Below are 24,709 nucleotides of genomic sequence, written 5' to 3' on the forward strand. Positions count from 1 at the left end.
AGACTCCACTTTCCCCAATAGTGAAGCTGTGATTATTTGTAGTTGCCTTATTGGCCACTGACAGGCCGTAAAAGGCCTGGCATGGCTGTTGCTAACGACATAACCAAGCATGAAATTGTGTTTTTAGAGAGCGATCTTCACGCTTTCCCTAAATGACCTTTTCATGTACAGCAGGCCTCTGTCACAGCAGATAAATGGTTACCCAAAGGCGCTAAGAGGAGAACGCAAACCTGTCGGCAGTGTGTCCAGAATGTTAACTTGGGAGTGTTAGTAGCGTTAAGGTCTGTGGTGGCGTTTTCATGTTCATTCATGTGAAGAATTAGCATGTCAATCCTTTGCCAACAGTGATCCCTGGTGGCCGCTATAGGAATAACATTCCGGTTCATTAACAAGCTGAAATCTCAGAATGTCTAATATATCCTTAAACAAGCTCTGCTGAAATGCTGTATTTAACACTTCAACACAAATGGCTCACATTTAAATGGTCAAATGTAGCAGCATTGTCCAATAATGTTCTTTAAGAACAAAAACTTTATTTTAATAAATCAACATAAACATATCTTAACTAGATTGACAATGCACCAAGCAATTTAGGTGGGGGAATGTTGACCTGAAAGTCACAACAAAAAAAACTGTAGAAAAATGTTGAGTATTCATTTTATGAATGGGACTTTCAATTTCATTGTTTCACCCGCATCATCAACAAATCACCAAATGTAAATTCTGGAGTCAGAGAATGTATTTGTGACATTGCTGCATGAGGTAAATGAAAATAATGTTTTTACTTTGAAAATACTTCGTTAGAATCACACTACAGTTTACACTACCATATCTCACTTCCTTAATTGACTGAACAGATATAGAACCAAGCCCAAAACTGGTTGCTATGACACCCACCTGGCTTGCCCAAGATAACCCACAACATCACAAGACCGCTGTCACAGCATAAAGTTTGAGATTATATAAATTTTTGTTTTGTGGTTACTACCCTTTAATCTACACACACTTAAACATTCTGTAAATTGCCTGGTTGTTGCTAGTTGAACTGTGCAGTTGTGTATTATGCTATATAAAGCATGTCACGTGGGTTATTGTATATACTCCCATAAAAAGATGATCACAAAATTAGAGCCCTTGTTATGTGGGCTAGAATCAACCATACTACATTTTTCGAAACAGAAATTTTTAATTTCAGTTCCAATGTAGGTATATATATATTCTTTGGTTCCTTCACATAACAGTATAGACCCAAGTCCCGAGAAATTGAAAAATGGATAAATCAGTTAACAACCAGCTTGCAAGAAAGCTGAAAGTAACATTCTTAAAAATAATAAAATATACACTTCACAAAAAAACTCTATTTGCACATGTTAAAAAAAGAAATCACTGTATACAATTAACTTCTAAGCAATCCAAAAATGCATGTTCCTAATGTCAGTTTTGTAATTTCCTTTCTTTGGGAAACTATTATTATTAATACTATACATTATTACTTATTGGAAGAAATTATATCAAGAAACCCTTTGAAAAAGTATGCTCACGGATGTAATTTGCAGAGGTATTATGTTTGAAAGAAAATAGGTACCATTTTGTAAATAGCTTGAATTCTCATGTTATAATGCAAAGTATGTGTATTGCATCGAAGGACTTCATTTCATTTGGAGACTTCACCTTCACATAAACCCTGAATCTGTTCAAGTATTGCTGGTGCATTCCAGATTACTTTCCTTTGAATCCACATAGCTTTTTTTCCTTCCTTGTCTATATAACTACTGCAGCCTACATTTCCAGATAAAATTAACAAAGTGCTTCGACTGAATTGCAACAGTCAATGATAAGACACACACACACACACACACACACACACAAACAGTCAGATTATGACTGTTTGCCACAAGATAAGTACTGTGTGTACATGACTGTTCCAGCAATAACACTCCCTGCAATTGATTGTCAGGCTGCTCAGAGGTTTATGAATCCCTGAACAGGAAGAACAACTGCCGACGTTCCCGTCTTTCCGTGGAGAGTCCAGTCCAGCTCAGCTCAGGCCAGGGCAGGGTTGTGGCTCTCATCCCCAGCCAGGCCCTCTTCCCCTGGGATGAGGGCCTCCGTTTCCTTGGCCTCCCCGGCCTCCTCCTCCGGCCCCAGCAGAGCCACTGCCCTGTGGGCGAGGACAGACAAGAGCACCCGGTCGATGAGAAAGCAAGAAAAAGAAATGAAAAAGAAAACGACCACCTGTACAAGCCATAGCATGTCTGCAGAAGTGTGCAGATGGGTGTTGGGTTCACACCTGTTTGAACATACAGAAGTGTGCAGATGGGTGTTAGGTTCACACCTGTTACTGGAACATACAGTTCCGTAAATAAGGTATGGGATGTGAACAAGGCAGATGGCCAACGCCGTTACGCCTCCGTGTGACTGCTGCCTCTCTCAGGAGCCGTCATGTGCTATCGGCTCCTTCACTTCCCTAGTGACTCAGCATATTCTGGGCACTCTCACTCAACATCAATATATGCTTATTCTGTGTCTCAGAATAAGGCTAGTCCTAAATCAACAAGTTTCTCCTATTCTACAAGTTTCCTCCAAGTAGCCTTCCTTTGTTAGCTTTGCTTGAGCTTTACCGATAGTTAATAGACAGCTTCTGACAAATATTTTCAGGGGTTTTTAGATTGTATCCTGTATGTCTGTAAAAGTTAAGATGAGAGAGAGAGAAAAAAAGAGCTGTATAGCTAAACCTTTAAAAGGTTGTCGCCATCATTACTGGTTTCAATGTAGATTGAGAAAACGAGAGAAGGGAAGAAGGAGATTAGACTATTGAGATGTCTGGGAGTCAGGTGGCTGAGCGGTGAGGGAAGCGGGCTAGTAAGACACTGCTAAACAAGACAGTCAGGGTGCATTGATTTGACCCTAAGGAACACACACACACCAAAGAAGACGAAACTAGTGCGAATGCAGCAGCATAAAGTATTACTGATAACGTGGGAGTCAGGTGGTTGAGCGGTGAGGGAGTCAGGCTAGTAATCTGAAGGTTGCCAGTTCGATTCCCGGCCTTGCCAAATGACGTTGTGTCCTTGGACAAGGCACTTCACCCTACTTGCCTCGAGGGGAATGTCCCTGTACTTACTGTAAGTCGCTCTGGATAAGAGTGTCTGCTAAATGACTAAACATGTGTAGTATGGGATGGGGGTTATCAGGACTACAGAGTTGTTTTGGAGTCCAAAATAAATATCCTCTGGCCGGCGACTAGGTAAAACGGACCACGAGCAAGAGGAATGGCGAGGGCCAGGGTTAGACTCACCCCAGCAGCGCCATGGGGATGAAGCACAGGCCAGACGCCAGCAGGAAGCTGAAACCGGGGTACCAGGCCACGGTGGCGGCGTAGAGGCTGCTGAACACGGCGGAGGCCACGTTCCCACTCAGGCTCTCCACAAAGGCCACGCATGCAAAGAGGGCCCCTGCACAGGGAGGGCAGGATGACACACACACACACACACACACAACATGTAAACACACACAGAACACACACAGACACAGACGGAGACAGAACATATACACAGGATAGAGGAAGAGAGGTTACTGTGAGTCAAAGGTCTATAATTGTGGTAGGCGTTATGTAAATGCTGTTTACATATCACGGGAGGGCCGTTGACTCAGCAAAAAAATATGAACTTTTTAGTGTCGGATAAAGAATTACACATCTATTGAGCTCTTACCCAACAAAGAAACCATGTTCACTTGATATTCATGGTGAACAGACAAACATGTTGTGCAATGTGTAGATTTTGAACAAAGCACCACTTCAAGTTTAGGGAGGTGGGAGGAGAATGTGTGCTGAACTGAACAACAGGAAAACCTGTTCTCTCAACTGTCATTTGATATCCACTAACGCTTGTCCTTTCAACATGTCCTGAAGTGGCTCTTTTCGAGTGGAGAGGTTTGGAAGTGGAGCTCTTGGGATGTACTGCACTGGCTGTGGATGAGCGAGTTGGAGACAAACAGACCCGCTCACCTTGCTCGGACTTTGACACTATCTTGGACATCATGGATCGCAGGACGGGGAAAGGCATGATGGCCAGGAGCATGGGAATCCTCACTGTGGAAAAGAAAACAAAATACTCACCCGGTTAAACCCCTCTATCGACCATTTCGCCTGGAGAGAACGTCAATCAACCGATTGACGTTCAATCGATATCTTAAAATGTACACAGTGAAGAACTGGCCAAAAAGTTATTAAACAAATGATGGTCGTTGTCTCCAATTTGTTAAAGCTAACAATAACAGGGTTCTGATACGAGCCTCAATTTAATCTGTTCTTATCTTATCACGTTACACAGTCAAGTAATCACATAATGCAATAACAACAAAAGCTCATAAACTTCACCAGTGTGTAAACATGGTGGCTGGCCAGTGAGACGCATTAGTCTGCTATGAAGTAAAATAGTGTTCATTTATTATAAACACTCGCAATATTAGATTATATTTTTTATCAACAATTGATAGTTATTATCATATTACATCATATGTTTACATAATTCAGCACATCATGTGACACTATCAACATCATTCATTTACCTATCTAGTTGAATAAAGGTTGAATACAAAAATAATAGCCATTGAATGTAATCGTATAGCAACAATTTCGCATATCGTTCATGCAGCTTCTGTTCCTTACCCAGGAACATCATGAGGGTGGTTTTGGCGAAGGCGACCAGCGCCAGGCCGGTCATCACTGACAGTATCCCTATCAGGATGATGACCAGGCTGGGCATGCCGCAGCGTGAGAACACGGCCAAGCCCACGTAGCTGGTCAGGAACACCGTGGTGGACAGCGCCGAGCCGTAGCCAATCAGGATCTCGTTCCAGCAGAGCGGCTCGTTCAGCTCGTACAGCGTGATGCTGGAGAGCCCGCCCCCGTTGGCGAAGGAGAAGGTGGTGAAGACGAGGAGGAGGAGGACCAGGAGGGTGTTCCGCCTCGCGCTCCCCGCCACAAACATATGGAAGATGCCGGAAGCGAGCCTGCGGAACGCCGCGCAGCGAGGGGACCCGTCCTCGGCGTCGTCGGGGGGGACCTTCACCGTCTCCTCCAGGACGAAGATGCCGTACAGCAGGTTGAAGCACAGGAAGACGGCGGACACGAAGAAGGGCCAGTTGAAGCCCGCCGCTCGCAGGAAGTAGCCGGTCGACAGGGACGCCACGCCCGACAGCAGGCCGATCACCATGTCGATGCCCGCCATGCGCAGGGTCTTCTGCTGACCGTCCTCGCACAGGTCGGCGATGTAGGAGAAGCAGCCGCCCAGGAAGGTTCCAGAACCCCCGAACAGGGCGCTGACCAGCGAGGAGGCGATGAGGAGGTAGAGGTTGAGCTCGAAGAACGACACGGCCAGGAAGGACAGCGTGTAGATCAGCGAGCCGATCAGGGGCATGACGATGGCGACCTTGCGTCCCCGACGGTCGCTGTAGGTCACCAGGATGAGCGTGACGGCGAGGGAGGGGATCATGGAGAAGAGCTCGGTGTACAGGGAGAAGAGAGAGGCGGCCTTCTGCACTTCCTAGGGACGAGCAACAACCACAACAAGCAGTGACACTTCTGTAGATAGAGTCTGTATCTAGGGGATCTGAACTTCTAGTTCATTATCTATTCACTCTTACCCTAACTAGTTGTTGGTCTGGCTCACGGTTAACGAAACCAGTTTGACCCAAAGTGAAAGCCCAAGCAATGGCCTGTGTAACACATCCCTCAACACAAAAACACACACTGTATTTACTTAAACAGAATCTGGTTTAGTTACACAAAAAGAAGAAGTATAACGGAAGAAAAATGGAAGGGTTGTGAAACGTTGATTTATGTTTAACAGCAAATGGAAGAAAATAATAGTTCTACAGAAAAGGGAAACTAGCCCTCATCTACACCACAACAGATGCTTGAGGTCCGTTTTCAAGTCTAAGCCACATTAGACAACAAAGTACACATGGTTTAATATATAAATCTATTTATACATGGTTTCATATATGTTGGAACATGTGATGTAGGATCATACTGGTTTCTGTGTATCTCTCTCTACAAATGTGACTTCATCCATGTGGTCAGAGCTAAACCAGAATAAATATTAGCTTACAGTATCAACTCATAGCTTCATGCGTGTCAGACCTGCACATTGGACATCATATGCTTTCCATTTACTGCTAATAGAAATGTTTAGTTATAGTACTGCTGTGGCATCTTATCAATGCCTGTTTGTCCTCAGTAGGATCTAATAAGGCAGACTGAACGAGGCATAAAACCCTTTATAACTTATTTTTATAGTTTATGGTGTTGTGCTGGATAAGAGCTGGATGTGGGATGTCCTCAGTGCTGATTTAGCAGACCAATGAATAAGTATGTTCATCCATATTTGTGTCCTTTATGGCTGACCGTATAGGTGAGCAGAGATCATGCTGACAAGCACACGTTAATGTGTTCAGGAACTGCTGAATTGACTCATTTTCCAATTCACGCACAAAACATCTGACAATAACATGTACTTTTACTTATTTACGTGAATTTGCCCCCTTAATAACTGATCTACAGAGAGATACACGATCCACGGTTTATGGCAAACCTCATTGTGGCTTGAGTGGTTGCTGGCGTTTGCAGAACATCTGGAGGTGTCGTCCGAGACGGGGTAGGTGGTGTTAGTTAACTCTTGCCAGAGTCGCCTATACACGTACTGTTGCACCAGTGGATAGACCAAAAAACTTGCAAAGGCGTAGAAGGCAACAAGAGGCTCCACCAAAAATAGTCCCATCTTTTCGGGGGTGTCAAATAATACAGTTCTGAAAAAGAATTACCGGTTGAAGAAAGGGGGTCAAGTATTTAATACCATTTTAACTTTAAAGGTTTAAAGATTTCTGGTTGTAGATAATCATGTGTGCATTCTCAGTCACACGTCACGACACTTCGACAATACTAAAGCTTTTCTTGTTAAAATATATATATTTTAAAACAAAGAAAACGTTGTCTTGTATAACCCGAGTAAGACTATGCGAATTCTTAAGAGAACATTAGAGAACGAAAAGTATGGACTTATTATCCTAAACGTGCATCAAACTCCGACGTCAACAGTTGACATGACAGCTAGTTAGTCTTTACTATGTTTATATTGGGTAACAAAACAGTAACCCTCTTTGATATCGCTGGCCCCTTTTTGTATTTTTCTTGCAAAATAGAGACAAAGGTGAAGATATGAATCATCTCACCTTTTAGATCGACATATCTCAGATTGTGGTGATCCGTTCACACGAAACGTCTTTTTTATTATTCAATTGTATGCCATGGATACCTGTTTTCATAAAACTGTGTAGAGGTCCAATCCTCCACTTATGAAACGTTTATTTCCTGAGTCCCGCCCCAAAATGTACGTGATAGGATAAACTGCAAATTGGGCGTACCCCGATGTGGTCAAGCCCCTCCCATAAGTTGGAGTCAACGTCAATCACATGAATTGGTTGGAACATTTTGTTCGTTTTGTCTTTTATTATTTTCTACTGTCCATAACCTAATACTGAACTGGTTATCATGTTTAGTTATTATAAGCAATCAAAATTTAACGGGAATTTGACATATTTTACCAAATAATTGCGTCATGGCGCTTTAGTTAGGCTAGTGTTCACTGATATTACGATACTTACGGTAGCGCAAAGAGGGTGCGTTCCTGCCACCGACTTTGCGTCGGAATGTACCACTGCAGGTGGGAGGGGATTATTATTATCACTTGGGTCAAACTGAAAAACCCGGCGGGGTAGATACGGTAAGACGTCCAATGTCCTTTCTCAAGGATTTACGAAATAACAAACATTGGTTTGAATATTTCTATGATAACCAGTTCTCGTTTCAGTTTGGCCGTTTTAAGGCAAGTGTTCATCGACGACTCCAACTGTAAAAGCTCGCACTAACGTAGAGTGATGGAGACGAGGAAATGGCCAGCTAAGCCATCCAGCTAGTAATTTGCTTGAAGGATTGAGTACAGTAGCTCGACAGCTAGAGCTATTAGTCTAAAGAGCTAGATAGCTTGCTAACATATTTGTTATCTGCTACGTCAGCCATCTATCATAGTATTTAGGAATGCTCCATAACTTGTCAGCAAACTAGCAAGACTAGCTAGCTATTTCAAACAACCTTTATTATTGAAATCTGCTAGATGATTACTGTGTGACTAGTATGTGTCACGTTAGCTAGCTAACGTGTTATGTTATGTTAGCTAGCAATCTAACGTTGGCAAGGCTCACAAGACCGAAGCATATAAAGATACACCTGATACAACATTCATACGGTGCTTGGACCATAGCTGGGTTACGGTTAGTTAGCTAGCTAATAAGATCCCTGCGTTAATGTTGTCTGTCAGCAGTTGTCTGTATTGGACTTAGTTCTGACAGCTCTGTTTTTGCTGTCAGTGACGTTTGTGTCGTTCCTGAATTAAATGTGATGCGAATATTTACAACGTTATTGATATACAGTTTTCATTGGTTAGTACAGCGATTATGAGCAGGGTTGGGGACAGACTCGGCATAAATCGTGACTATCGGGATGGGGGGTTTTGGCCTAGCTAAATGCAGCCCCTAACCAAGCTAGAATTGGTGTGCGGAAATAACCCGATCGAGATCTCAGCTGGCTCTCACTGTTATGTGACACTAAATCAAACGTGTCAGCGCTGTTCGCATTATCGTTTGTCATCTTCCAATTGAACTGCCAGTGGATTTTTCTGTTGCTGTGTGTGTAACTAGCCCCATCTTTGAGCCTCTTCCTATGTACATCCACCTTGTGGGTTCGGTCTTTTTGAGCCGCTGAACATATAAGCATCATTGTGTTCTACACCGTATGCAGTTGAATAGAACAAGTACTGTAGCTGCCAGCGAACAATATATGCAACAGATTGATCGAAATCAATATTGTCACAACGCATTCACCGAAATGTCACACATCTCAGCATTGCACTCTTGTCCTGTTCCCCATGTCTCACGCAGGTGTAACATAGGTTATCTCTTCTCGGATCGACAATGGCCTTCAGCAAAGGATATCGCATTTACCACAAGCTGGACCCCCCTCCCTACAGCGTGATAGTGGAGAGCAGAAACAAGGAGGAATGCCTCATGTTCGAGTCTGGCGCCGTGGCCGTTCTGTGTAAGACACACTTGGTATTCCTCTTCCAGTATGCTGTATTCAGAGGTGTACTTGTTTCACAGGCGCCCCCCCCAACTCCCATCCCCAAATGCACTGACCCCGACAGTGTGTGTCTGCATCTACATGCTGATGGAGGGCTGTGCTCGTCATTCAATGCCACTGCTTCTGTGAACCCACAGCGGCTGCCGAGAAGGAGGCCATCAAAAGCACATACACCAAGATGGTGGACGCCTACGGGATCCTGGGAGTCCTCCGGCTGAATCTCGGTGAGTTATGGACGGGAGGTACAGCAGAGAACCATGGCTGTTGGCTCACAGGTCGGGTCCAGGCTGGATCCAGTCCTTTTGGCTGCTGAGTGGAGGAGGTCTGGTCCGGCCTGGCCCATTAAATGACCTTGACGAGTCTGTTATCACAACACAGTCAAAGCCCTCCAAACAGATTAGAGCTTAGAGTCTTCGAGATCACGGATATGACACTGCATTCTGTAAGGAAGGAAAAACCGTGTCTGTGTTGAATTAACCCTTTCCTGTCCAAGAATTCCATTCATAGGATGTATACTGATATTCTTTGTTCCCATATCTGTCCTTGCTCTCTATCTCTCATCTCTTATACGTTCTCCCTTTCTACTCAATCCACCTCCCTTTTTTTCCCTTCCCTCCATCCGTTCTTACCATCTGTCGCTCTCTTCCTGGTCAGGTGACTCCATGCTCCACAGTCTGGTGGTGGCCACAGGCTGTAGCTCGGTGGGGAAGGTCCAGGAGTCCGAGGTGTTCCGGGTCACCTCCACGGACTTCATCTCCCTGAAGAACGACCCGGGGGACGAGGACAGGATCGCGGACGTGAGGAAGATCTTGAACTCGGGCAACTTCTACTTTGCCTGGTCGCACACTGGACTCAGCATGGACCTGAGCCTGAACGCCCACCGCCGGATCAAAGAGGACACCACAGACAACCGCTTCTTCTGGTGGGTGACACGGTCGGTTTGTGGCTCTGTTGGTGGGTCACAGCGTCGCTGGTCTGCAGTGTGACCGGTGTTTTGAAGCTAACGTATTCTATTGTTGTTTAGAATTCTCTCCCCAGCGTGGCCACATTGTCACAGTCTCGCTTGTAAACAGCCCAGCAGGAAGTCCCTCACAATGACTTCCTGTCTGGACTCCCCCCCCCCCCCCCCCCCCCCCCATGCGGCTCTTGAGGAAGTAATCGTCGTGTCTCCTAAACTGTTTTCACGAACCGTCCTCTCTGATTGGGTCGCGCAGGAACCAGTCGCTGCACCTGCACCTGAAACACTACGGGGTGAACTGCGACGACTGGCTCCTGCGCCTGATGTGCGGCGGCGTGGAGATCCGCACCATCTACGCGGGCCACAAGCAGGCCAAGGCCTGCGTCATCTCCCGCCTCAGCTCCGAGAGGGCGGGGACGCGCTTCAACGTCCGGGGAGCCAACGACGACGGGCAGGTGGCCAACTTCGTGGAGACGGAGCAGGTGGGTGGAGGCTTTGCGGGCTCGAGAGCGTCTGGGCTCCCGGGGCTTATGGGTATTCGGCCTCGCGAGCGTTCCAAGGTGAATGAAAAAGTGCTGGAGACGATGTTTAGGGATTTTTAGATGTTTTTTTGTCGAGCAAAAACAAAGCGGTGTCTCTGCTGTTGTTTATCTCTTCTATCTCTTCACGGATGCCCACTAACATCCACACAAGAAACAAACACAATCTTCAGACAAGATCGTGAAAAACTCCCTCGTGTAAATCCTGTACAAGCAGGCCTCGATGGGAGAGCGGGGTCGATAGTAACTCCTTAGACTTGGCTCTTGTTGTGGCGAGATGGCATCTCAACCATGTTATGACTCACTTGCTGTCGCTACGATTTTTCTTCATTCGCCTTCACCCCGTGCTGTAGGAAGAGATGGTTAGGTTCTACCAGACACACACACACAACCACGCATGCACACACACGCACACATCCTCAGCTTCAAGGATGACATCAAGTCTGACTCCTCAGGGCACCGGCTGCGATTGTGCTCGCAGCCCTGACACGAGCGGAACAGGCTTTGACGACAATACATTCGTTCGTGAGGTATCCCCTTAACACGGTCCTTTTCGTCTCTCCACAGGTCATTTTCCTCGACGACAAAGTGTCATCTTTCATCCAAATCCGCGGGTCCATTCCTCTGTTTTGGGAACAACCGGGAATCCAGGTGAGTCGGCTAAACCCTTCTGTTCCCTGCTCAGTACAGCACTGGTGAACACGGCGCCTTCGGCTGCTCCTTCATCCGCTAAACTAACCAAATGTAACGTTACTCAACCCTGAAGCTAGCACTGAAATAATTGTCGACAAAGTACCCTTTCCATGTCATATGCAGTAATTACAGCTCTCAGTAACGACACCTCAAGCATCATTTATTGTAAAGTATGACAAACTAATGCAGAACCAGAGATGCATTTTGAGGACGCTGAAGAGCTCTTATATTTTATTAGCAATGTATTGCTTGTTCGGTTTGTGTTGGAGGAGTTTTAAGCCCTTCTCGGTGCCTATGCTGTGGCCCAGGTTAACCCCATCTGTCCATGCTGTGTGTTCAGAAAAAGTCTATTCAGGGTATGTTGTTGCACCTGAATGACAACCGTCGCCATAATGGATCAGATGAGAATCCACACCTGGTATAACCACGTTTGTTTGCTTGCTTGTTCCTGTGCCTCTTGGCTGGTGATGGCCTTCTGAATCTGCAAGAGGGGGGGCGCTCTGTGCTGTGTCAGGGGTCAGAGGCCATGGGTCCCGCATTGAGGCCGCGTCACATAACGCTTGATTCCCCCCCCCCCCCCCCCCGAGAAAGAGGAACAGGGAGGCCGTTTTCCTCCGATGTCGACCAAATCGGAAGACTTCGAAGCATCGTTTTTTTTGCACTGAGGGGACAGGACTCTCCAAAGGTGATCCTCGTCATCCAGAACCTTCCGCCCACCCAGCGCTGACCCGGACCTTCCCCCACCTCCTGAGTCCTGACACAGCACAGACATCGCCATGGGAGCGCCTTCAGCACCGGGAGGGGCGGGGGGGGGGGGGGGGGAAGGGGCGCATTTGGTGGAAGGGCTTCCGTTTCCTCGCTCACCTCAAGCTTTATCGTCTCCACCGAACCGACGTCTCAGGTCGGCTGACATCTCCGTCTGAAAGGTTCCCCGCTCTCCACCCTCCCCCCCCTCTCCTGTCATTCAAACAGAGGGTTTGGAGGATGCGACTTGGGTGGGATCTTTGACGTAGCTCAACACTTTACCCCCCCGCCCCCCCACCTGTTATTCTTTCGCCTCGTACTTTACCCTCTTCCGCTCCTATTTCATCGGCGTTGGTAGAAGAGCTTTTATGGGCCCCTTGCATGGCTAGTTTAGTGTATGCCCATAAAGAACCCAGATCCGCTCATTTACTGACTGTAGTTTTATGGTGTCGTTTCAACTTGTAATGTTGTTGACTCAGTGTGTCCACCACCAGGCTTTTACGAGTGTTTATCTAATTCGGTGAGTCCTGACCCTGTAAAACACGGCCGTAAAAGCCGGACGCATGTGGAGGTGTATTTTGAATCTCCGTTGGTATTAAAGAGGGTGATTTGTCTTGAATATAGCCTCGGTTCTCTGACGGGGGTGTTAAGGGGTTTGAGGAAACGTAAACACGTTTGTCCCGCTCTCCAAGAGGGACGTGTGTGTCCTCTATTGTTTCCTCTTTGAACACCGTGGTGTCACGCTAACCCGTCTCCCTGACAGGCACACTGGACACACACTCTTTCAAACTCGCGTATGCGGTCTCTCGCGCGCGCGCGCGCGCACACACACACACTCGCACGTAGTCCCGCTCGCACACAGCAGCAAGGGAAGGCCCCTTCGAAGGCTCTTGTGGTAACCTGAGTCGTCTCTGACACTGGGGCGCAGGGATGGTGTATAAAATATGCAGAGCCCCAGCTAGGTGGGGGTGGGGGGGGGGGGTACCGGGAGGGGGACAGGAAGTGGCGCCGCTAATGGCTTCAGCGTGAGCCCTGAAAAGAGAGAGAAAGAGAGGGGGGGGTGCGGGCATGTTGGCATTCTCATCAGACCTGCATTGCTGGAAGATAGATGGAGGGATGGAGCATGAGAGAGGGGTGGGGGGGCGTTGGCACGAGGCCCGCTCTTTTTAATGGCGGGGGTTGGCGGGAGGGGGGTGCGGCGGGGTGGAGACAGAAGTCTGGTCGGAAGGAGAGGACAGGTGCCACCCCCAGTCCTGAAGCAGAGGGGGTCGGGGGGTCGGAAGACCGAGCCCCAGTCAGATAACCATCGATCTGTGTGTGTGTGTGTGTCCCACCCCCACGACAGCAGGGCGTGGCGGTGTGCGTGCGGGAGGGAGCGCACCCTGTTTTGGGCTCGCAGCTCACCGCGCTGCCTCGACTTGGGACAGTGACTCACTCAGCAGTCTGTTCATGGAGGGAGAGGGAGGGAGGAAGAGGGAGGGAGGGAGGGGGAGAGAGAGGGAGAGAGAGGGAGAGAGAGGGAGAGACAAGAGGAGAATTTGGTGCAGAAAGAGGGAACGGAATACAAGATGAGTGGAGATGGGTAGAGAGACAAACAGAGCGAGGGCTGACTAACGCCATGACAACCAGATATTCTTGGACTGAAAACTCTCTTTCTTGCGCTCTGTCTCTCTGTCTTTCTCTTCCTCCTCTATCATATCAGTTGTTGGCAGGCTGGTGTTCAGGTTCATGTTTACTCTGTGCAAATGTTTATCTAAGCTGTTCAAAATAAACCCAAATAGCTTTGATACGCAAGATTGACACCCTCTTTTTAAATCTGTGTCTGGGAGAATGTGTGTGAGTGTGCATGACTCCCGTTTTCTATGTCCTAACCTGTCTCTCCCCCCCCCCTCTCTCTCTCTCTGTCTCTCTTTCTCTGTGTCTCTCTCTCTGTCTCTCTCTCTTTCTATGTGTCTCTCTCTCTCTCTCTCTCTCTCTCTCTCTCTCTGCAGGTTGGCTCCCACCGTGTCAAGCTCTCCCGTGGGTTTGAGGCCAACGCACCAGCTTTCGAGAGGTAATCAAAAAAGATTTAAAAACGCACGTACTTGTGTGTGTGTGTGTTTGTCTGTCTGCCCCGCGTACGTGTGGATGCCTGTGGGTGTGGGGATGATTGCTAGCATGCACCGTTTGTGTGTGTGTGTGTGTGTGTGTTTGTCTCCAGCTGCATTGGCTGGCGTCTAGCAGTAAGCCCCCAGTCTAGAGAGCCCAGAGGAGAGACTGGGGAAGTCTGTGTTCCTCTGCTGCAGGGCTGACTGACCCCCCCCCCCACCCCCGAGTCTGTGTTCCTCTGCTGTCCTGTACAGCACTGTACCTGTAACCATGTTCATGACACACTGGAGGTGAGGAGAGTTGGGTTAGTGAGCCTGTAGTGCTATAGGAATGCTGTTGGGACAATGATTTAGCCCATGAGGGGGAGTATTGGGAGTCGCACAGAAATGTTTTCACCGGGTCGGCACAGCTCACACACACACAGGCTAGAGGAGCCTCGCATTATCTGGAGTTATAATGAAGGAGGAACCACTCCCTTCCTGTATGAACTCACTGTTCCGTGCCTAAGGAGAGTGACTAGCTGGCTGGCTGACTGTCGGGGCAGTTGGTTGGCTAGCTGGCTAGCTAGCTATCTGGGTGGCTAGCCAGGTGATATGTGTGGGGTCTTGAGGTGTTTCCTATACTAGTGTGAGGACCAGTGTCCAGTGAGTGGCTGGCTGGCTGTTTTGCAGGGCACCATGTTTCAGCCAGCCCCCTTTTAGTGTGTAAATTTACAGGACAGGCAATCTGCAACATGTTTCACAAGCAACCCTAAAGTTCCCCAGAATTCCAACATAATTGTTTCATTATTTATTTATTTATTGGTACTGGTCTGGTCTTGTCTCAGTCACGACTGGAGGCCTTCAGCTTGTCTCTGATATCTATCACACTGTCTGTCTCTTCTTTGTATTGACGCCATCTGCTGCTCTCTCTCTCCTCCTGCCTCCCCCTCCTCCTGCCTCCCCCTCCTCCTTCCTCCCCCTCCTCCTCTCTCCCCTTTCTGGCTCACCCCCACCTCCTCTCTCCCTCCTGTCCTCCTAGCTGTCTCCGTCCCCTCTCCCTGCAGTGACACAAGAACATGACCAGCCCGTCACATTGTGTGTGTGTTTACCCTATCGTGTGTGTGTTCCAGGCACTTCAGTGCTCTGCGGAGGCTGTATGGTAAACAGGTGAACATCAATCTGCTGGGGTCGAAGGAGGGAGAACACATGCTCAGCAAGGCATTCCAGGTAAGGAGCCTTCCACACTATGCTAGCCATCTGCACTAGTAACCTTCCACACTACTGTATACTATCCATCTGCACTAGTAACCTTCCACACTACTGTATACTATCCATCTGCACTAGTAACCTTCCACACTACACACTACTGTATACTAGCCATCTGCACTAGTAACATTCCACACTACACACTACTGTATACTTGCCAGCGTCGAGAAAGCCGCCAGACGGACTATTTTCAACCCTCGCCTCCCCGAGCCAACCGCCCAGCAGGAACCAAACCCAGCTTAAGCCCTCTCTGTTCACCTGCTCACCGAGCCGGGGTCACTCATCCACTCAAACCGTCGCTCGCTCCAAACCCCCCCGCGACCCCTTTCCCACCCTTCAGCCCAAGGTCACGCCGCCTGTTGTCCTTGCGTCCGCAGAGTCACCTGAAGGCGTCGGAGCACGCGGGCGCCGTGAGGATGGTGAACTTCGACTACCACCAGATGGTGAAGGGGGGCAAGGCCGACAAGCTGCACAGCGTCCTCAAGCCCCAGCTCAGCCGCTTCCTGGAGGACTGCGGCTTCTTCTACTACTCTGCGGAGACCGGCGTCACCAGGTCAGCACGCTCGCTAACGCGCGGGTACCGTCGCTAGCACGCGGATACCGTCGCTAGCACACGCACGCATCGTCACAGACATGCAGTCGTTTGTAGGCATGTCTTTTACCACACTAGACTCACTTTCCCAGGGGTACTCTCTGTCGACTGACTCCTCCCCCTTTCCGTCTCAGGTCTCAGAGCGGGACCATCAGAACCAATTGTCTGGACTGTCTCGACAGAACCAACAGCGTCCAGGCCTTCTTTGCCCTGGAGGTGAGAGGCCAGACAACGTCGCTGTTTGAATGTGAACAGTATTGAACACCGCTGAACAGTCTAACGGACGAGGGAGTGGCACACCATTTTGGAGGGCGCGCTATCCCTCCGTTTCATAGCTTATCAAATGTATACTGGACACTGTATCCGATTTGGAATCTGCAGACTGCTAGCATCGATGAATAGGCGTGTAATGAATCTTGGTTGTTTACCCGAAAGCATTCTCTTCTGCCGTGCGCGTGTGTGCCGGCCTGTGTGTGCGTGTGTGACAGATGCTGCCTAAGCAGCTGGAGGAGATGGGTCTCACGGAGAAGCCCCAGCTGGTGGCCAGGTTCCAGGAGGTGTTCCGGGTCATGTGGTCCCAGAACGGCGACTATGTCAGCAAGATCTACGCCGGCACGGGAGCCCTGGACGGCAAAGCCAAGGTGCGCACACACACACACACACACGCATGTACTAAACAACACACTTGTATTGTGCCTCCACACAAATACACACTGGGTCATACGATACACATAGATACACTGGGTCATACGATACACATAGATACACCGGGTCATACGATACACATAGATACACTGGGTCATACGATACACATAGATACACTGGGTCATACGATACACACCGTTTCATGATATACACACTGTATCATATGAGACACACACATCCATTCTGTCATACGACACGCGCACAGACGCAAGTGCACGCCGTGTCATACTACGCACACACACCGTGTCATACTAGACACGCAGAAACATGTTAACACAGTCAATCCGGTTCAGTCCATCCGGGTATGTTACATTGATGTAGTCACTGTTACAGTCACAAGCAGCCAGTGGAAAGTGACCTGCCTGCAGTCACCCTGCATGTTAGCGGAACACAGTGACCAACGTGCTTCTAGAAGAAAGCTCTGATCTGAGGGGAATGAAGGAAGGCCCACAAGACATTGTGATCCTGTCAGAGTGTAGACACGAGTGCCTCCTGTCTCTTAACCCCTGTGTGTGCTTGTATGTGTGTGTGTGTTTGCTATTTTTCTCCGCTGTCCTCTGGATCTCTCTCTTCCCGTTCGGTAAGTTGACGAGTCGGTCGCTGTCGTGTCTGTGCTAAGCGCCTCTCCCCCCCCCCCCCCCCCCCCCGCCCTCCCCCCCTCCCGGTGATGATGTTGTCTCTGGGCCCGTTTGTTTGTGGATGTGTGTGTGTTTGTTTGTGGATGTGTGTGTGTTTGTTTGTGGATGTGTGTGTGTTTGTTTGTGGATGTGTGTGTGTTTGTTTGTGGATGTGTGTGTGTTTGTTTGTGGATGTGTGTGTGTTTGTTTGTGGATGTGTGTGTGTGTGTGTTTGTTTGTGGATGTGTGTGTGTTTGTTTGTGGATGTGTGTGTGTTTGTTTGGGTGGGTGTGCATCGTTTCTTTGTGTCTGTCGTGTGTGTGTGTGTGTGTGTGTTTCTGGACTAATTGCAGTTGACGCAGGTTCTGTGCTCTACTGACCACTGACACACACACTGCAGCTCTGGCCTCCAGTTCAGAGCTAAACCTAAAACAAACTTTCGATTTACTCTGCAATCCTACTACCGGGGCATACGTCATGTGAACCGATACTGATCGCATAGGTCTTATTAAAATCACAGGAAATTAAACTTTTTTTTTCGTCATAGATATTACAAAATGCCAGATAAATTAGTTTTGGCTAACCTCAGGGGGATATTGTTACCTTGAATGCTCCTTGCCCTTGTTTTTGTAGGAAGTTATTCTTCCCCGAGGAGTTAAGTCGCCCTGCCAAGACAAATAGATCACATTCATTGAGTAAATGGTTCCGATTATTTTGCTTGAGACTTGGACAAGGGTCCCGCTCTGTTAGGAAGTCTGGATGAAATGCAACACCCTGAATCTTTGTTTGTGACCACGTGACGTCACTGGTTCTTCAGTTCCACCGCAAGGCCTCTCCAATCAACCCCGGAACACCTCTCTTTATTTAATACGGATAAAACGGATATGGGAAGGACCTGTCCTGTTTTCTCCCGAATTGTTCTGGAATAGGTGTGTGGGTGGGTGTATGTGGGGTGCGTCTTGGTGAGGGTGTGTTGTCAAAACGTGAGGTTGGGTGGGGGGTGGTTACAAGATGGGGTCCTCATCTCTGGGTGTGTGTGTGTGTTTCCCTCTCAGGGGGGGAAGCTGAAAGACGGCGCTCGCTCGGTGACCAGAACCATCCAGAACAACTTCTTCGACAGCTCCAAGCAGGAGGCCATCGACATCCTCAGGCTGGGCTCCACGCTGAACTCTGACCTGGCCGACAAGGCCCGCGCCCTGCTCACCACATCCAGCCTCTACGGTAGTACACACACACACACACTCTCGCACACTGGCACGTATACACACACACACGTACACATGCAGACACACTTACCCCACCGGGAATGCCGCCAAGTACGTAATGCTAGCCTGACGGACTGTTAATGAGTCTTTGACTTTTGAATGTTGTACGTGAACTCATTCTTTGATGGATGGTTCACAAACGATTCGCTTGGGAGCACACTCACTTTCATCCATATGTTTAGTTATAAATGAGTATTAACATGGGTGTGTTGTCAATTAAATCCTTTTATGAACTTGTAGTTGGTATTCATCACCCGAGCAACCAAACAAATGGTAAACACTCCATTTCTAATATTTAGTGGTTTCACTTGCAAATGTCTGGCTCAAAATACACGACGCTCGCGTTGACTTCCTGTGCCACGAGGAGAGGATTATGGGACATTGAGTCCATGCTGCCAGTGACTCTGCAGTTCACCTTGCGGTGCGCGTGCAGAGAGGGCAAGATCAAGGGCTTCTCTTTTTCCGCCTTCAGCTCAGCGCATAATCTGCGGTTCACAGCCCTATCTCTCACTCCCAGTACGAGATTAGCACTGACACGACTGGACTAATGCTGTTATCAGTTTAACCGTTTTTGTAACCACGCCCTCTCTCCCTCTCTCCCCGGCGCACGCTCGCTCCGGGTAGTCACTGAGCCCATCTTACAATCAGGTACAGTATCTGAACGCCCCCAGTCCGACAGGGCCGGCCCTCCATCCCCCATCCTGTGTGCTAGACATCCCCCCTGTTCTGTCTTTAGCTGATTGAGGATCCATGTGGATGTTTTTCTGTATTTTATTTTATCTTTTTTTTTTTTTTTTTTTACATTCATTTTTATTTGACCTTTTTATTCAGTTCATTATTTGAAGTGCCCCTGTTCATTTCTTTTCTTTTTTATTTTATTTTATCATTATTTTTTATTTATTTATTTGTCACTCAGATGTGTGTCACATAGATTTATTTACAAATAAAGTTGCAGTCTACAAACTGGCGCTGCTTTTTTTGTAACTCCGATACCCAGAATCCATTTCTGTGCCTTCGTAACTCCACCGGCGTCCACCCATCGACTTGCTGTGTCATTTGGATGTCTGTTATCCTGAGTGGATTTCAAACCTCTTCCTGTAGTATCCTTCATCTCCTACCCCCCTCCCCCCCTCCCTCCCCCCCTCCCTCGTCTTCACACCACCTCATCCCCTGTTCTTCCTCTCCGCCCCCCAGCCTCTCCCCGGGTCTTACTGGGCATGTGTCAGAACCACCACAAGTACACGCGCCCCCGCCGGGTCAGGGTGGGCGTGGGCACGTGGAACGTCAACGGGGGCAAGCAGTTCCGCAGCATCGCCTTCCGCAACCAGACCCTCAACGACTGGCTGCTGGACGCCCCGCTGAAGGCGGGCTACCCAGACTTCCAGGGTGAGCTGGAGTCGATGTCAAAATAAAAGTCCAAATCCGACTGGGGGGGGGGGGGGGGGTTACAAGTGCATTTTGAAGGTGCATTTCCGGGATAAATACGGCCTGGCCTGTTGATCATATAAGGTTTCAGTTGTTCAGTTGTACGTGTTTTCTCCGTGCAGACAGCAAGGCGAACCCCATCGACATCTTTGCCATCGGCTTCGAGGAGATGGTGGAGCTCAACGCTGGCAACATCGTCAGTGCCAGGTACGTGGGGGGAGGGGGGGGGGAGGGGGCACGCAGTTGACACGCAGCAGCTTCTTGTGAAACATCGACAAGAATTTGATCCCTTGGCCTTGTAGAAACTTGTTTTTTTCTGCTATTAGACAAGTCATGGCGTTCTTTTCCTCATTCTTTGTCCTCAGTAGGAGAGGAGGAGATCATTTGCAGGGTGATTCTTTAGTCCTTTAGGGATTTTAACACCTAGACTTGTTTGCTCCCCTCCTCCCGCCCCCTTCTTGCCCTCCCCCCTCAGCACCACCAATCAGAAGCTGTGGGCAGCAGAGCTGCAGAAGAGCATCTCGCGGGACCACAAATACGTCCTGCTGGCCTCTGAGCAGCTGGTGGGCGTGTGCCTGTTCATCTTCATCCGCCCCCAACACGCCCCCTTTATCAGGTAAGACACGCCCCCTTCATCAGTTAGGCCACGCCACCTTCCTCCGGCAGGCCACGCCCCTTCATATGTTAGGCCACGCCCCCTTGACACCACCAATGGAAAGTGGATGCAGGGAAGACGAGACACATCCCCTTCATCGGCCCTTTTCCTGCCGCTCTCTCACTTCCTCCTTCGACAGGGACGTCGCCGTGGACACCGTGAAGACGGGCATGGGCGGGGCCACTGGGAACAAAGGGGGCGTGGCCATCCGCATGCTGTTCCACACGACCAGCATCTGCGTCATCTGCTCCCACTTCGCCGCCGGCCAATCACAGGTCAAGGAGAGGAACGACGACTACAACGAGATCACGCGCCGACTCGCGTTCCCCATGGTAACCGTCGTCCAACCCCTTTCGTGGTTTTGCTTTGTGTCAATGTACCATTGAAAACAGGCCTTTTGAGCCAATAAAATCATGTTGATTCCTGGATATAACCTTTTACATCAAGTTCATCTAACCAAATCAGGTAATTTGACTACATTTTAGTGTATGTAAAGAAGGGCATATTTGTTTTGTGTGTGTTTGGGTTTCTGTTGCCGGGGAAAAGAACACGCGTTGCTAGGTTACGTTCGTAACCCCCCCCCCCCCCCCCTCTCGTCCCAGGGCCGCCTGCTGTACTCCCACGACTACGTGTTCTGGTGCGGCGACTTCAACTACCGCATCAGCCTGCCCAACGAGGAGGTCAAGGAGCTGATCAGGCAGCAGAACTGGGAGTCCCTGACCACGGGGGACCAGCTGGTGGACCAGAAGAACGCTGGCCTGGTGAGGGGCTGCACACACACACACACATACATGCTACACACACATGCTCCACGTACACACTACACACACGCGCCACTACCACTCCCTGCTAACCCTCCGCCCCTCCCTCCCCCCCAAGGTGTTTAAAGGCTTCATCGAGGGGAAGCTGGACTTCGCCCCCACCTACAAGTACGACCTGTTCTCGGAGGACTACGACACCAGCGAGAAGTGCCGCACGCCGGCCTGGACCGACCGCGTCCTCTGGAAGAGGAGGAAGTGGAACTTTGACAAAACCGGTGAGTCGGGCGGGGGGGCCCGGGTGTGTAGGGGAGGGGGAGGAGAAAGGAAGGAGAGAGGGAGAACAGGGGTTGGGGTGTGGAGAGAGAGGGGGGTGGATAGAGAGGTGAGGGGGGGGGGGGGGGAAGGAGGAGGGAGAGATGGACGGGCGCGGGGGGAGGAACAGCAGAAGTATGTCAGAGATGAGGAGGAGGAGACTCACTCAGGGATGCACGCGTTTCCCCCTCCAGCCGAGGAGATGGACGGCGCCTCCGAGAGCGAAGGGGACCCTCAGGTCCCCTGGACCCCGGGGAGCCTCAAATACTATGGCAGGGCGGAGCTGAAGACCTCCGACCACAGGTAACACACACACATACATATCACCTCCCTGGACCACAGCCTCAAAGCTTTGAGTTTGTGGGATCTCAATCTTTGTGTGTGTGTGTGTGGCGCAGGCCGGTGATGGCGATCATCGACGTGGACGTGCTGGAGGTGGACCCGGAGGAGCGTCACCAGGTGTACAGGGAGGTGATCGCCCAGCAGGGGCCCCCGGACGGCACCGTCCTGGTGGCCCTGTGCAGCTCCGGCCCCGACGACTACTTCGACGACGCCCTCATCGACGAGCTGCTGGACAAGTTCACCGTCTTCGGGGAGGTCATCCTCATCAGGTGTGTGTGTGTGTGTGTGTGTGTGGGAGGGAGGGAGGGAGGTAGTGTCAGAAACTCGCCCCCGTTTACTCACCGGTCGAAACCTCCTTCCGCAAACGTACTCGCTTTCAGTGAATCCATCAGGTTTGTTGTCAGGTGTGTTCCACGAGGGCACCGGGGGGGGGTGTGAGTCTGGGGCTAACGCGTGTCTCTCTCCCCTGGGGGGGGGGGTCCGGGTGGGCAGGTTCGTGGAGGAGAAGATGTGGGTGACGTTCCTGGAGGGCTACTCCGCCCTGGCCGCTCTGTCTCTCAGCGCCTCCACGGTAAGTCCACCTCCACCGTCTCCCCTGTAAAGGGTTTGCTCGTTTAAAGATAGAAATACTTAATTTATAATAAAGTATGTAGTTCTTGGGGCACCACCTCTTATTGTTAAAGGGATAGAGGAAACCTTATTGAATAATATTTAAATAATAGCCTTCGTAATAATCAGTCTAATCTTAAGGAATGAATTCGTTCTAAGAGTAGAGCCAATCGTAACATCAGTGAACACGCACGTCAAAATATCTTTACAATGAATTTATTCAAGTAAGGTAAACAGATCTTATGAAAAGTTGGATTATGGGTTTGATATGAGAGATTGGTTTCAATGAACAGAATGAAATGGTCTAACTTAAAGAAAGGCAGAAATTGTACAGTCAGTGATTACATCCTTACAAATCATAAACAGAGCTCACGCCAATGCCATGTCGAGGAGGAAAGAGCGTTAGCCATAGTTACGTTTGATCAGGGGTTGATCAATGATGTTGAGGGCGGTTTGCGCCAAAGGTCCATTTGAAGAATCTGAAGTCACAGCGCGGCTGCGCTGGGTCATGTGACTGAGTCTGCGGGATCTCAGTGAAGTCGCATTTGGAATTGCGTTTTTGGTCCTTCTGTTGAAACGTCCCGATAGTGACGCGTTCACTATGAAGTTGAATCTCAGGAGAAGCTTGGCGACGTCCTTTGGAACGCCAATCCTGATGGCGTTCATGCCATGGTCGGTTTCGCTGGAGTCTGAGATTGATGGTCATCTTAGGGCTTTATACAGTTCGAGGGAGGACCCGTCTGGGGTCAGATGTGGATTGGGGGAAGCTGGGTTCTCAACTCCCCCCTCCTTCCTTCACACCTACCAAAGGTGTGATCTGATCTTTGGCTGGTTCATTCGATGGTTCAAATATTGTTCTGGACATCTTGGTACAGTTACAAAATATAGTTGAATGATTGTTTTATTATGATAGCTTCGTGTAGATACCAAGAATGACGTGGTTATCTTTCAGGAAGAAGGAGTTGTTACTAGAATCAAGATTTCAGTGAACACAACATTAAAACAAAGTAACAAACATAACACAAATATCCCTCTCATAATTCTCCACCTTGTACTCTTGTGGTAAAGGTGAAGTCTCAAGCACTTTCCTCAAAAGTTCTGATCAAGGTATGTTCTTTGTTCAAATCGCCGCCGAAACGGATAGCAAATGGTCGCTGGAGACGTGTTGTCTAAATCAGGCCCTTTGAAGCTTGCAAGCTAGCAGGAGGGCTGATTAGGTAGATTGGGGAGGCCCCCCCCCCCATTCTATGGTTCCTTTGCATCGGCGTTTGGTGGGTAATCAGCATACTGAGGGTGTCACAAGGGCTGATTCTGATGTGATTGAATCACTCTTCAGGTGTGGCAAGATGTTGGCTCCGTGTGGTCTTGTGGACCTCACTACATCCCCCCGGATGTCAACTTTCATAGACAGTCGTCGATGAAACTGTTGACATGAAGACAAGAGAAGAAAGACCACAGCAGCGTAACAGCATGTCACCCCCCCTCCCCAGACATTGGCATGGCTATGAGTGATTAAGCTATGACATGACATAGGAAAAAGGTTGAGAGGAAATTATTGAAACAAAAAGAGGCACTTGAAGTGGCTTACAATGGCCGTAGCAATTGAAGCTTTGTGACTAGGGGTCTAGATGAGGGAAAAGTTGTCGGCTTTCCAATCTTTTTAAATCAAACTAGTTTCAATAAACTCATTTAGGTTATGGTTACAATTGACTGCCAAAGACGTATACAAATAACAAATAAAGGTACAAGGTAATTATAGTACATACTTTACACAATTATAGTTACTAAGTAGCTTCTTGAAGTCAACGTAACTAAACCACATTGATGAACTGCATCTAATAATGTAACTTTAGTTTGGCAACCACTGTTATTTTAAAACACAGTTAGCTGTGGGAATAGTCAATGCTTTTTTCGACAAGCTATCGTGGCGGCATAATAGGTTACGTGTAGAAACTGCA

At 48.8% G+C, this 24,709-nt stretch overlaps 2 protein-coding genes across 8 annotated transcripts in view; one reads left to right on the top strand and one right to left on the bottom strand.

Annotated features, from left to right (window-relative positions):
• Positions 1–506: 506 nt before the first annotated feature.
• si:dkey-5g14.1 (lysosomal proton-coupled steroid conjugate and bile acid symporter SLC46A3) lies at positions 507–7,370 on the bottom strand. 2 transcript variants are annotated; one of them, XR_009928974.1, is made up of 7 exons: positions 7,237–7,370; positions 6,600–6,813; positions 4,673–5,549; positions 4,010–4,093; positions 3,299–3,455; positions 825–2,161; positions 507–784 (listed from the first exon to the last, which is right to left on the bottom strand). XR_009928974.1 is itself a non-coding variant. In XM_062453400.1 (6 exons), the coding sequence occupies exons 2-6, from the start codon at positions 6,783–6,785 to the stop codon at positions 2,044–2,046; spliced, it is 1,422 nt and encodes a 473-aa protein (XP_062309384.1). In that variant the 5' UTR covers positions 6,786–6,813; positions 7,237–7,370; the 3' UTR covers positions 793–2,043. The 2 variants fall into 2 exon arrangements, 1 of the variants encoding a protein (XP_062309384.1); XM_062453400.1 differs by lacking the exon at positions 507–784 and having other exon boundaries at positions 793–2,161.
• Positions 7,371–7,713: 343 nt separating this feature from the next.
• synj1 (synaptojanin 1) overlaps positions 7,714–24,709 on the top strand; it is a 28,812-nt gene continuing 11,816 nt past the window's right edge. The window contains exons 1-22 of one of the 6 annotated variants that reach the window (XM_062453266.1): positions 7,714–7,787; positions 9,001–9,157; positions 9,337–9,423; positions 9,854–10,121; positions 10,414–10,639; positions 11,264–11,347; positions 14,125–14,186; positions 15,333–15,429; positions 15,846–16,021; positions 16,195–16,276; positions 16,549–16,701; positions 18,438–18,603; positions 19,272–19,295; positions 19,842–20,033; positions 20,195–20,279; positions 20,548–20,688; positions 20,867–21,059; positions 21,330–21,488; positions 21,607–21,763; positions 21,995–22,103; positions 22,199–22,411; positions 22,635–22,713. In XM_062453266.1, coding sequence (XP_062309250.1) covers positions 9,034–9,157; positions 9,337–9,423; positions 9,854–10,121; positions 10,414–10,639; positions 11,264–11,347; positions 14,125–14,186; positions 15,333–15,429; positions 15,846–16,021; positions 16,195–16,276; positions 16,549–16,701; positions 18,438–18,603; positions 19,272–19,295; positions 19,842–20,033; positions 20,195–20,279; positions 20,548–20,688; positions 20,867–21,059; positions 21,330–21,488; positions 21,607–21,763; positions 21,995–22,103; positions 22,199–22,411; positions 22,635–22,713 — 2,877 coding nt within the window. In that variant the 5' untranslated portion in view covers positions 7,714–7,787; positions 9,001–9,033. Of the gene's footprint in view, positions 7,788–7,946; positions 8,335–9,000; positions 9,158–9,336; positions 9,424–9,853; positions 10,122–10,413; positions 10,640–11,263; positions 11,348–14,124; positions 14,187–15,332; positions 15,430–15,845; positions 16,022–16,194; positions 16,277–16,548; positions 16,702–18,437; positions 18,604–19,271; positions 19,296–19,841; positions 20,034–20,194; positions 20,280–20,547; positions 20,689–20,866; positions 21,060–21,329; positions 21,489–21,606; positions 21,764–21,994; positions 22,104–22,198; positions 22,412–22,634; positions 22,714–24,709 lie in introns of those variants that run through there. The other 5 variants (XM_062453265.1, XM_062453270.1, XM_062453268.1 and 2 more) reach the window with 5 other exon arrangements.

This window comes from Osmerus eperlanus, chromosome 27 (genome assembly GCF_963692335.1).
Source record: "Osmerus eperlanus chromosome 27, fOsmEpe2.1, whole genome shotgun sequence".
Taxonomy (NCBI): domain Eukaryota; kingdom Metazoa; phylum Chordata; class Actinopteri; order Osmeriformes; family Osmeridae; genus Osmerus; species Osmerus eperlanus.

Bases quoted from the DNA above. Each gene is read 5' to 3' on its own strand.
- si:dkey-5g14.1 (XM_062453400.1), bottom strand. From the start codon at position 6,785: ATGGGACTATTTTTGGTGGAGCCTCTTGTTGCCTTCTACGCCTTTGCA. The intron at 5,550-6,599 runs GTTTGCCATAAA...GCTCGTCCCTAG, and splicing joins ACCACTCAAGCCACAATGAG to GAAGTGCAGAAGGCCGCCTC. The intron at 2,162-3,298 runs GTGAGTCTAACC...CCTCGCCCACAG, and splicing joins ATCCCCATGGCGCTGCTGGG to GGCAGTGGCTCTGCTGGGGC.